The following is a 13,010-nucleotide window of genomic DNA, read 5'->3' as shown; positions in this document are numbered from 1 at the left end:
TTTATTTATTTTTCTCCTGAATTACCACTAAGCTATTTTGTCTTGATACAATTACTTAGAAATTAATGCTTGAAGAAATTTTTGTTTTCCATTTCATTCTCTCATTTCTACTTCATAATTTGGTCAATATTATAATTGCCTTGATAATTACTAGAGAAGGAATCTAATGATTACTCGGATTGCAGGTCCTTCATTTACTATAGAAAATATAACTAACTTTTTACAGCTTTTCTCTTCATTACTATAAAGACAAATAGCCATACATCATGTTCCTAATTTATATTTAATATATAATATATTATTATATATAATAAATAGTTATAAATAATTCTGTCGATATGATTCTAAGATTCACCTATTATAAATTAATTTTATTCTCATTTATCTATAGGTGTTAATTATTTTCAGTGAGAAATATTAACGGGTTAGAAATATGACTCAAAAGATACCCTGCACATGTATGTTGGCATAAGAACAAAATCTAAGAAGGAAACTTTTTTGCAAAATAAAGGTGTGTTTTCCTTGCTTTTCAATAATAATTAAAAGATTATACTGTTTCTGATCAATAATTGAAAGGCCAAACCTAACATTTTTCTTATAATAAATTATTCTCAACTTGGATTAACTCATAAATATCAGTTTTCATGTTGCTTTAAATTAATAAATCACCTCTAAAAGACTGGAAAAATATTCAATATTTTTTAAACAAAATTCAGCCTGAATCCAGTCACTGATTTAAGTATGCTGGCTTGAATTTTACACTTTGGTCCAAAGGAACAATTTCTCAAAAATGACAATAAATTTTATCAAGGCTTGTGTTAATGCCAAGAAGAACCTGCCAGTTAGGCCACCGTAATTTATGTGTGATGTTTCAAAATAACAGTGTGGGTAACTTTCTTTCCATGATTTTGTTTCAAAGAAGTAACTTCTCATTTGAAATCATAAAATGGTATTAATATAGACTTCATTAAACCACAATACAGGCTTTCTTTCTGAACAGTGCCTGAACCGACCCTCTGGGAGATGAAAACTGAGGTCCTGGGAGTAGTATAATTTGGCCAAACTTCTGTAATATTTTCCAGATAGTAGTGTGCATCTATTACATAGAAGACATACATAGGAAACAAAACAAAATGGAAAATAGGAGGGAAAAAAACAGCATTAAAGAAAAGGAAAAAAAATAGTAAGAAAGAGAAAAAGAAAAGGAGGGAGAAAAGAAGAAAAAAAAGAGAAGTTATATGACTGTAGTATTTCAGCCTCCCAATAGTGAAGTCATCCTGATAAGGCAGCCGTGAGGCACTAACCTGCTAATGTTAACACTGAGATCTGCTCTCTGAAATGAGCAGAAATCTTTTAACTGGGAACTCAACAGAAGATATGACTTTTCATCCTTAAGAATAAAATTTTGAAATTCTGGCTTATGTGTAAACCTTAGGGTTTATGGACTAAAGCAGAAGTACTACTGGTAATCGGAAAATTGGAAATGCAGTGAGACCAGCTGACATACATTTTTGGTCTTTAGGCTCTGATGTACCCATCTTCTGATGCGAAGCATTTTAAAAATGGTTATTGCTGGGAATGGTGACACAAGCCTGTAATCTTAGCACTTTGGAGGCTGAAGCAGGAGGACTGTTGTGAGTTTGAAGCCAGACTGGAACACATATGAGTTCAAAGCCAGCCTGAACTACACAGTGAGACCTTGTCTCAGAAAAAAGTGGGGAGCGGGATGATTTAAAAGCATTTCTCCATTGAATGTTTTTCTATGTCATTTTAATGCAACTTCTTAACTGCAAGCCATTAATTAGCAGGTGAGCCTAGCCTTCAGAGCATGTGATCATCCTCTCCCAAACCCTAAGTCTCTGAGTGCTTAGATATAAGCTCTCTCATTTCAGTATATCTGTCTCAAATAGAGGAGATTTTTTTTGTGTGTGTCGAATAGAGGAGATTTTGGAGAGGAGATTTTTTTCACCCAACTCCTTTCTTTCAGAAATCTAAAATAGATATACAAGATTGGGGGAAAGGAGCTTTTGTAGGAAACAATATATAAGAACAGTCATAGCTAATCTGCAACATGGTGAAAAGTAGTGCATTATTTCACAGTAATTTTTATTACATCATTAACAGGAAGAGCTCACGTTTCTTTTGTATATGTAAGGTCATCTGAGGAAATTCTGTGTTGCTTAGTCACTGCAAAACATTCAGAATGTAATTGCTCCACCTGAACCCTCAATCCTCAGCATTAACAGGGGCACAGTTAGACTGCCGGAGCTTCTCCACGGACAGAACCCAAAGGAACACTGCCACCCAGAAGTATTCAAGCACAGTGGATCTGGAATCCAATCACGGCTCCAGACCTATCCCCCTCACAGGAAGTACAGAGCAGAGAAGCAGTGAAGTGACACGGTAGAGAAGGTCCTTGATCAGGCTAATGTTGTACATGAGACCATTCTAATTTCTGCAAGTTAGTATCAGAAAATTATTACAGAAATTTAAAACCGCTAACACGTAAATACAGTACACAGACAGTGTATTCTTATTTTGAATGAAAAAAAATTAAAACAATTCAAAAAATGTGAATATGGCTTGAACGTGAAATAATACTAAGAAATCATTCTTAATTTTTTGTGGTAATGTGGTTACATAAAAAGATCTGTTTCAAAGATTTGTATTACAGTGCCTAGGAATAAAATGATATGATCTCTGGGATGTATGATCTAATCTTTAAGAAAAAAGAGAATTCAGGCAAATGTATCTAAATCATGTAGTTCTAATTCTAGTGATCAGGAGATGGGATTTACTGCATTTCTCTCCACTTATGAATATGGTTGAAAATTTGCATAATTTCAAAATTTTAAAAGCAGCTGAGCTGGGTATGGTAGTGCATGCCTGTAATCCCAGCACTTGGGAGGCTGGGGCAGGAAGATCACAGAAAGTTTGAGGCCAGCCTAAGTATATGCTGTGTTCAAGGCCAGTTTGAACTATATAACAAGACCTTGTCTCAAATAAATAAATAAATAAACAAATAAACATGCAAATAAATAAATAAAAGCAGCTGAAAAAAAAACAGTTGAGGAAAAACCTCCATCAGCCATGTAGTCAGAGAAATTTGTTACCAAACACAACTTTTAAAAATTACTTAGCTCACAGATCCCAGAGCCTACCAACTTTTTCAGCTTATACATGAAAGTGTGAAATGTACACACGTGTGAGCCCCTGGACAAGTTACCTGACAGTCTTTCAGTGCGTTCTGAACAGAAACCTGATCTCCAATTCGATGCTGTTGTTTCAATCTCTTTTCCTGGGTTTCAAACCAAGTTTTCAGACATTGTACATTATTTTCATGTTCTGACCAAGATTCCAATAAGCCTTCCAACATCTGGATCTGAACAATGAAATGAAGTTTGCAATTTTATTTTAAAAGAAAATCGGTGGCAGGTTAATCAGTCCAGCCACTATTATCTCCCAAATGAAGAATTCTTAAAATGCAGTCCATCGTACATAGTTTGAGAAATTAATTTTATCAAGTGTGAATTAATGGCTATTACTAGTAAACAAGAAAAAAATTAAAGTCAGTTTGAAACAAAGGGAAGAGAAATTAATACATATCTTTAAAAACTTTAAAAACAACATGAAATACACAAAGAGAAAGTAACAGGACTAAAGAAAGTTTAGAGCCAAGCTGGCAGCATTCTTTTGCCCCACATAGCCATGCTACAAATGAAATGAGTCCCCCTGGCAGAATGTGCCCATTTTCGGGGTTTCTGGTAAAGACGGGCAGTAGCAGAACACCTGGCTCACCTTCTCGGTTACTAGACCTTGCAGGATTTGCCAACTTTTATTCATCGCCCCGAGCTGCTCAGCAAAATCAGTCTTATCACTCCGTTTACTTTCCACATCCTGACTGCTGATTTGTAGCACAGACTGGTTCACAAAATCCACCGTCAGCTGTTTACAGTTAATGTCTATCTTAAAACCCTAAGGAAAGAGAAGGGACAAAAATAAAACAAGGTGACATGTAGAAGAAATACGTTATTTTACCAGGAGTTGGAAAACCTTAGCATACCTTAATATTAGTGCTATCGTTTCTATGACTTTGTCCAAATGGCATCACTTGTGTTTAGGCCCATGGCCTATTGTTTTCAGAAGTTGAATTTATATATGTATACCTTCTATAAACACACATTAGGCAGAAGATGCAACACTGGTAAAATTACATAATATTTATAAATTATAATATTTCTTTTTATCATCTCTATATTTCTCAAATAACAAAATTATTCCCAATACCGGACAGGCTTTCTGGGGCTATACTTAGGGATGCAATTTTTCTGCTTTTGAATTCCTATCTGGTCATCATGAATGGAATGTATATCCCAAGACCTGATTTCCAGAATTTAGGTTTTGAGTTCTTTCAAATAAAATACTTAAAGTACATGAAAATTTTAAAACAAGTGTTAATCACCTTGTATTTCTGAAGGTACTCATGGATTGCTTTGTAACCTATGGCATTTTTTATATCCTCTTCATCCTTCTGTATGACACTTTCCATTAAAGAGATCCAACTCATGACTTCAGAAATGGCATGGCGGGAAGGCAGCTTATCCATTTGGAGCTGGCCAAGTTGGAGACAGAACAAATCCAAAGTATTAAATTGAAACCCAATTTCTGCTAACATAAGAACACCACAGTAATTCATACTAAAGTACCAACAGAAATATTATTTCTTAAGGGCTTTTTTTAGAGCTTTGAAGCTTGAAACACCAGGCAAACACTGAACAATACTAGTCATTTTATGTTCACTTGACATCTAGCACAGTAAACACTGTACAAATATTAACTAATTAATCAAAACACCAGCAAGAAGAAAATATTATTCTTATTTTATAGCTAGTTTTATGAGTTTTAAAAAAAACCTAACTACAAAACATTCAACAGATGTATTTCATTAATTATCCTGTAAAAATCTCTGTGTATTACGACTCAGGAATGTTAAAAGGAAGAAGAAAAATACCACAGTACAAGCTATCATTTTCTAAATTTTTTGGCACTCTACTATTTATTCCTAAGAGAACAGCCAATTTCTTGAGTCTTAATTGAAATATACTGACTTCTGAATTTTATTTACTATAGCATACATTTATGAGCAAATTTATCATAATGATTTGTAAAAATGAAGGCAGCCATTTAAAATATTTATAAATCAACTCCTAATGTGGTGCTGAAAGACAGAGATGAACATAGGATTTTGTTCCTTTAGGAACATATAGCTGCCGATTAAGAGAGTGTGGACACTAAACACAGTTATCATACATGACAAACTGGGATGACAGAGAAAAATGATAAAGTGATCTGGGATTTCGGGGAAGTGAGGCTTATTTCAGATAAGAAGAGTACAGTCAAGCATCAAATGATGATGTTTCAGTTAATGACGTATACAATGGTTGTCCCATATGGTACATCGCCCAGTGACATTAAAGACATCTTAGTTCACGTAAATATACTCTATGATGTTTGCACAATGACTGAAATGGCCCAAGGACATATTTCTTAGAATGGATCCCTGTTACTAAATGATGCATGACTGTACCTGCACCTACTGAATTCCAGTGGCTCTCTTCTACGTGAAACAATATACCTCTTACCATAATATGCCATAATTCTTCATAGCTACTGACTTTATATAACTGCCCACATTATACCCATTAGGAAACAGTTTAAACAAAGCCAAAGATTTGAATGCATACACACAAACACACATACGCATATTAGAGAAGCTTTTGGAAGTAGTGCTGTCTGACTAGGGATCTGTAGAATAGTTCATTTTTACTCTACAGTACAATGTGAAAAGGAGAAGGCAAATTTCTGAGACAGAGCTGATTTAAATTGATGAGCGAAGGCAGATTAAGATAGTTTTCCATTTAATATGGCTTAAAGCAGTTGTTATCAAATAAAGAAGTCCTCCCTTCCATACCTGGTGGAGCTTTTCCTGAACAGCTGGAATATTTGTCAGGAGGTCCATCCACTGGCTGTCAATGTGGGATAACTCAGAGCGCAGAGCAGCTGTGTCTACCTTCTTCAATCGAAGAAGCTGATTTCCAGTGCTCAGAACGGATGATTTCAGGGAAGATTTGGCATCCACTTCTTTAGAAAACTCCTAAAAGAAATGGCACTGTTCAATTTAGGATTATGTAGCCAGACTTTTCATTTGAGTGCAGAGATAGATTTAGAGAATAGGACAAGTTTCCTCTACATCTTCAGGGGAGGGCTAGGTTGGGCTCGATAGAGGAGAGTGAAATCAGCACACTGTTGCCCTCAAATGAAGGCCAACCATTACCTGAAAAGAACTAGAAAGAGACAAGGTTGGGCATAAGCAGAGGTGAGCCCAATCCATGTGTATAAGAAATTCAGTATCTGTCTCAGTGATTTCTTTTTTGCTGGTGTATGGGTTAGGCCTTACCTACTGCATAAAAATACAGAATTGAATCAAATGTCTCAGATTCTCAGACTTACCAAGAAAGCACTTAGATGATCACGGACCATTTCCAGTTCTTGTGGGACTGTCACAGATTGCTGAGTCCAAAATAGTAGCCTGTCTTTTGCAGACTGTAACCAGTGAATTAAATCTGCAGATTCACTTTGATATCTGTAAGCGTATTAGTGAATCAGTTAAGTAAACATCCAATCTCTGTCTTCTGCTCACTAATTATTATTATTATTCACCAATGCCTAGAGTTTCACAACAAGAGCCCTGATAGATTCAGAAGAAAACTGCACTAGTTTGACCCTCTGAAATTCTTGTCTCTTAATATTTACACCTTCACCAAGTCTGTCTCTCCGTTTCAGCTTTTCTATTTATAACGTGAAAACAAACAAAAACAAAAAATAAAAACTTTTCTCTTCCTAAAAGTTCTTTGAAATAAGAGCATATCATCCTATAAAATAAACCATCCCCCTCCCTTCAGACTTCCCATTATCTTTGAGAAGTTCCCCTTAATCAACATTTTCTCTTCTTTCTCTACTTCTAATATTTTACTGGGACTGCTTAGATACAGTCATTAGGCAAAGAAGGATGACAGCTCAAACAAAGGTACCCTTCAGTCCTCACCTCTTTTCTTGCCTAGCTTTTAATATATGTTTACATGAAAATGTAAGTATACAACTGGAGACTTTCTGTGTGTCTTTATTTTCTAAATTATGCAACTGTCCAAACTTAAATATCTTTTCCAAGTCTAGCACCCAGTAGTCTCAACACACTACAGAAATTATTAAAAATATGCAAAATAGGCATCCTATTACCTGGTCCAGTGTTTCAGTATTGTTTCCAATCTGTGAAGTTCCTTAGACACTTTATTGGTATTACTTAGCCAGCGTTCTCCAAGTTGATTTAGCTGGCTTTCTAGCTCTGAGCAGCTGATAGATATCAAAAATCGTTTTCCATCATCTAATACTTGGTATAATTTGGGCTGGTATTCATTGAGGCTGGATTTTAAATGCTAAAATGATGACAATGTGGGTTAAAAGTTTGAATACTGTATACTTTGTCTTTGAGAATTATAATTTCTCTGGTGCTCACAATGTTCCCATTATCCTTTATTCAAACAAACTATTTACACCCAACAACATTGAAGACTTGAAAAATAGTTCATTGTAGATCATCTCAATCAGAGTACAGACATTCTCCTTTTCATTTTTGTTGGTAGCATTTTTAGATGCAGTTAAAATAGCTAAACTTAATTATTTCAAGAGTAGTGCAATAAACCAGCATAAACTACAGAAAATGCTTTATATGGAGGCTTAATGAAAATAATTGGAAAGCTTTTTGAAAGAGCTCTAATTTAAAAAATAATTTTTGTGCAGTGCTGGAGATCAAATCCAGGGCCTCATGCATACTAGGCAAATGCTCTACCACCGAGCTACACTCCCAGCCCAAGAAAGACGTTTTCAAAAATATGCTGCTCTAGTAAGCACAATCTATTTGCTTGCAACAATAACCTTACTATGCAGAAATGTAAAAGTATTTAATACAACATTTGATTACAAATTTATTTAGATTCTATTAATGCTACTAAAAAGCTTTTAACAGAAACATGGCCACTCCTAACACTAAGACACCCGGGGACCCTGACCTGGTAGAGGCTGGCCCGCTCCCTGAGCCTGTCTTCACTCTCCTCCACCAGGCCCACACTCGGGATGCTGCTCTCCACCACCTCCAGCTGTCTGCTGAGCTCCTGACGGTCCTCATCCAAACGGGACCAAGTCTGGAAAGACAACATCAGTTTGTGAACAAAAGAACCCTCCTTAGGGAAGAACACCACTGCTTGTGCACAAAATATGCTCTTGACCATCTTATTCGTGTAATGTTTAGGCTGGGGTCTGCTCTGGGAAGGAAAAATGGCTTTAAAGCAAGTATTCAGATGGAAAAGCATTGCGAGTGGGTATTAGTACTGCAATCTACTAGCTGTATGACTATGGCTAAGTTTCTGAACTTCATTTCTTTAGTAGAAAATGTATCCTTTCCTGCTAAAGAAAAATTCCACATCAATTATTCCTAAATTCAGACTTTTGTTTGAAACTGGAAAATACTTTAAAAATCAGTTTAAATATTTCCCAATCACTACTTAGAAAAGATCAGCAGGTTTTCACATGTATATTCATTTGAACCTACAGCAGGGGTGGCAACAGGATATAACAGTAATGATCCATGTTTTTTCCAGCCTACATGCCTATTGCTATGCCCTGTCTGAGGCCTAGGGATGTAGCAGTGAATAAAACAGAAAGGATGGAAAAAATCTATGTAATCTAGTGAGGGGAGACAGACAGTACACAATAAACTATAAATCAGAATGCAAAGAATAAATTTCATGACTTATAAAGAGTTCTTGGGCTATGGGGGAATTAAACTGAGCTGAGCAGAGAATGAGGGAGTTCCCAGTGTATGCTTGATGAAGTTGCAATTTAAATAATGTGGTCAGGAAGGTGGCATTGAGAAGTGCACATTTCAGGCAGTGAAGCCAGACAGGCGTGGTATCAGTGCTGACTCTGCCACTCATTAATCATGTGCTATGGCAAGATACTGCTTCCAGATTAATTCCTAGGAGAGAGAGATTCATTGTGTTTCACCGTGGGTGATTCATGTAAAAGTAAAATGCCTGGCTGGGAGACTGACGTATCACTAAGCAGCAATTATTCCTAAAAGGATTTGAAATGTTAAAATTTCTCTCTAGTTATAGAGTGCATGGGGGAATTCCATGCCTGGAACTTTTGGAGTTAGCTACCTATGATAAGGTTGGCTCACGGAGGAAGACAAGATGGAGAACAATGTTCATATGAGCTATAGGTAATCCAATTGTGGGCAGTAATGTTGGAGGAGTAGACAGAGAAGACAAGAAAGGAGAGAGAAATATAATCCCTAGAACTTTTATGGGGTAGAGGAGGAATGAAAAAGCTAGAATGGTGCAGGTTAACTGATTTAGTTATTGCAGGAAAAAAGAAGTAGACTCTTAATATCAGTGACATCTCACATTCACACAGGGCTCTGTGGCTGCTCACCTGGCCTCTACACACCACCCATTTGGCGTTCAAAGTCAAATGCTTGTGGTAAAGCTAAGTCTGGCTGACTCTAAAGCAGAGGCTTACAAACTTTTTCCTAATTGAATGTGAGAACAAAATCTCAGAGCATGTGTGTGTGACAGGCAGGATAACAAACTCAGACCCTTAAGCAAGGTGAACGCTCCAAGTGACTTCTATGATCTGAACCCAGATTCTCTAAGTTTCATCTAATGTTCTTTGTCTTATAAAAAAACAAATCCTTCATTTTCTGTTTTCAGAGCACAAAGACTTGGACCCAAGTATCCGTCCTCTGGCTCCTGGATACTAGTGACAGATCTTATCATAAGAGCACTTGCATTGGGGATGGAGCCAGGGATATATTTTTACATTTTTCATGCTCTAGGCCTCTTTCAGCTTGAATATCAAACCCCTACATCTCTTTGTGCACAGTCTGAAGTCGGTATCCTAGCTGACTAGCAATACAGCACCCCCAATGGAAATGGAAAGTCATGAGGAGAACAAGCGAACACATAACTGCAGGGAGAGCACAGTCCCGAGCCGGGGAGCACAGCTAGCTCCAAGGCCACGGGAGGTAGAGTGTGTGATTAAATACTTCCCTCCTGAGGGTTCACTTTGCAGGGGAGGATGCTGCACTGCAGCCTCACCTCTAGGATGTACTCCAGCTCCACACCTTTCTTGTGTGCCCGCTTCAGCACAGCAGATGCCTGAACCATCAGGTCTGCGTGGCGCTGGGTTTCTTTGGGAACTGCAAAGCTGATGATTTTTCTGAAGAGCGTTTCTGTCAAGATCATATGCGATTCCAGGCCTTGAAAGTATTCCTGAAATTTTGCAAGTAGAAAGAGGTCACAACTCATTCATAAATTCTTCAAGATAAAAATTGCTTCAAAGGCAAAAGCTGTTGGAACTCAGTGATACGAGTGGTATCATTCGACTCCCACTCATCTGTCTTGCGTGGGCACCTCACTGCCTGAGACACTTCCTGCGCAGACCGGTGCTCTGGGCCTTGAACTGGCCTCTGTCTTCCTACTTACCCCACAAACACCACTGTGCCACAGACAAGACGTCGTCAGAACAAAGCTCTTCCTATGTGACCAGCTGTTTAAAAACCTCCTCCTTGCCCCTAATATATGTCCCTTGCACTGTGGCCTTCATTCCTTCCCTGATTTGGTCTCTTTGACCCCCATCCCACTCTCCAGCCCCTGTTTTACTCCTCTTCTCAAGATGTTTGCAAGTGACACATCCAATGACTTTCCTTCCTCCACAGCTGGGTTCGAGCCCTACTTTCTAAACTTCTGAAGTTTCATGATTATTTTTATTCGTGTCAAGAATAGCCTAGTTGGTATTAATAGCCCAACTTGGTATTAAATATTTTTAATTTTCCTCAAATTTCACCTCAGTGCAACAGAACTGTAGGCCCTGCACGACCCTATACATATTTTTGAAATATCACATTTTACATGCAGTAGATCCTGGGGGATGAGATAGGTCCTATCCCATGGTCTATGCCCAGCACCATGAACAATGGCTAACATTAACTGAGTTTGTACTCTCAGCTGGGCACCCCAGAGACTCCTTATCTGACTCGTCATCCTTCTACCACCTCTGTAACTCCACGAGATGGGTAGTTTTGCCTCTCATTTTCTGAATGAGAGCACACAGTCTGTGCAGCTTGCCCAAGTTGCACACGTATCTCAGCATGGCAGAGTTGGGATATGAATCTGTTCGATAACCTGTATCTGTGCTCCCCAACAATACCTCAGTATAAGCTCCATGTATTATCTTTAACACATAATCCTTTTATCAGAATATCTTAAAGTCAGAAGAGAGCTCAGAGGTCATCTTGGACAATGTGCAACCAATGAGAGCAGAGCTTCTTTTCACAAACGTCCCCCACCCCATCCCTGAGGCACCACCTATGGCCAGAGGGCCTTGGGTTCCACAGCAGCTTCCCCCTTCTACAGCTCTTCTGCTGAGCTTTATTTCTCTCTTATTGTTACACACTGGTCCTAGCTTTCCTTCTAGAATAACTCAGAATGGTCTTTTCTTGCTCTGGTCAGATTTGAGAAAAACCAGCTGTGAGCTTAAAGCAATGTTTACTAAGTCAAATGATAAGACATTAATAAATCATAATATTTTGGACAAAAATCTCTGGAAAAAAATAGCAAGAAGGAAAAATCCCTCCTCCAAATCCATCATTATTAGCTACCAGACAGCTACATAATGGTAGAATTTATTGCCTCTCTATAATCAAATGGGGGTTTTGTTTGTTTTCCAACAGGGAATTCCTATAGCCTGAGTGGTGTGTGTGTGTGTGTGTGTGTGTGTGTGTGTGTGTGCACGTGTTGTCTGCATACGTCTTTGTTAAAAAGCGGTATCCAACCTGAGCTTGGCTTCAGCACACACTGACAGAGTGATTTCATGCCTACCCAAATTTGATGACGTAGTAAAAGGACACAGTGTCCTGAGGAAAGCCTCTGTGGCTTACAGCAATGGGAGGAGCATGTGCTTAAGGGCCAGAAGAACCAAATGACGCATGCGGCAAATGTAAACCACATCCTGGATCCCAGCAGGCAGTTCGGCTTTCCTGAGCAGAGTGACTGCTTCCCCTCCAGGTTACAGGGAGGAAAAGAGGGCACCTAGGCCTAAACAGACAAATGGCCATAAAGGACATCTAAGAAAAAGCAGTTAAGAAGGAAGTTGGGCTCCTGAAGAAAGTCTTTCAGTTTTTCCTTGATTGCAGATTATGTAACAAGAGAACCTGGTCTATACAACAAACTGATAAAATTCCTGAAAAGGATAGTTTGTTTTTTTAATTTACAGAATTATAAGAATATGTATTCTCTAATTTCTCCATGCCTTCTAATACCATTGGTTATACACTTATTGGTCATTTGAAAGAGTAACTTATAAATATAGGAACTCAAACAAAAATTATAGGTATCAAGGCTTGAGAATAACTTTCACGACTACACCTCCTTTCTCTTTTTTTTTACCTTATGTTTGTCAAGTAATTGTTGAATTTCCTCCTTGGAAGACACGATGATTTTCTGATCTCCTTCCATCTTCTCTCGTCCAGTGTCTAGCAAGTCCACAAGATCTTGCAGAGCCCTTTCGTACTGACTCTTGAGTACAATGTTTTGATTCAGACCACTCCTTCGTGAGCCGATGGTCATCATCAGTTCATCATACATGTCCTACAGAGAAACAGAGATGCTACACTCACCCTCAGTTCAGTCTGGCTCCTCTCCAAGAGTGTATCAGTTGCCAGGCCCATCCCAACCAAGAACGCTCCTTGTAGCATGGCCAACAGGGATTCTCTCCATGCAGATCCTTGCTTGTCTTTCTTAGAACCTTCACTCTGAAAAGTTCCTTCAAGAAAGATAAGCTCCGTGCCTCTATTTCCATGCCTACAACCTATCATCTATAGGGCTGTGGCTTCA

General features: G+C 38.1%; 1 protein-coding gene across 1 annotated transcript in view; it reads right to left on the bottom strand.

Annotated features, from left to right (window-relative positions):
- LOC104865393 (nesprin-1) overlaps nucleotides 1-13,010 on the bottom strand; it is a 176,103-nt gene that overhangs the window by 88,585 nt on the left and 74,508 nt on the right. The window contains exons 31-39 of the mRNA XM_033763163.1: nucleotides 12,564-12,764; nucleotides 10,215-10,388; nucleotides 8,127-8,258; nucleotides 7,297-7,493; nucleotides 6,511-6,643; nucleotides 5,972-6,154; nucleotides 4,463-4,612; nucleotides 3,799-3,975; nucleotides 3,227-3,382 (exon numbers count right to left, since the gene is read on the bottom strand). Coding sequence (XP_033619054.1) covers nucleotides 3,227-3,382; nucleotides 3,799-3,975; nucleotides 4,463-4,612; nucleotides 5,972-6,154; nucleotides 6,511-6,643; nucleotides 7,297-7,493; nucleotides 8,127-8,258; nucleotides 10,215-10,388; nucleotides 12,564-12,764 — 1,503 coding nt within the window. The remainder of the gene's footprint in view (nucleotides 1-3,226; nucleotides 3,383-3,798; nucleotides 3,976-4,462; nucleotides 4,613-5,971; nucleotides 6,155-6,510; nucleotides 6,644-7,296; nucleotides 7,494-8,126; nucleotides 8,259-10,214; nucleotides 10,389-12,563; nucleotides 12,765-13,010) is intronic.

Source organism: Fukomys damarensis, unplaced genomic scaffold (genome assembly GCF_012274545.1).
Source record: "Fukomys damarensis isolate Sample0158 unplaced genomic scaffold, DMR_v1.0_HiC HiC_scaffold_14, whole genome shotgun sequence".
NCBI classification, from domain to species: domain Eukaryota; kingdom Metazoa; phylum Chordata; class Mammalia; order Rodentia; family Bathyergidae; genus Fukomys; species Fukomys damarensis.
The sequence above is the reverse complement of the archived record's forward strand: the minus strand, read 5'-3'. Positions and strand labels throughout refer to the sequence as shown.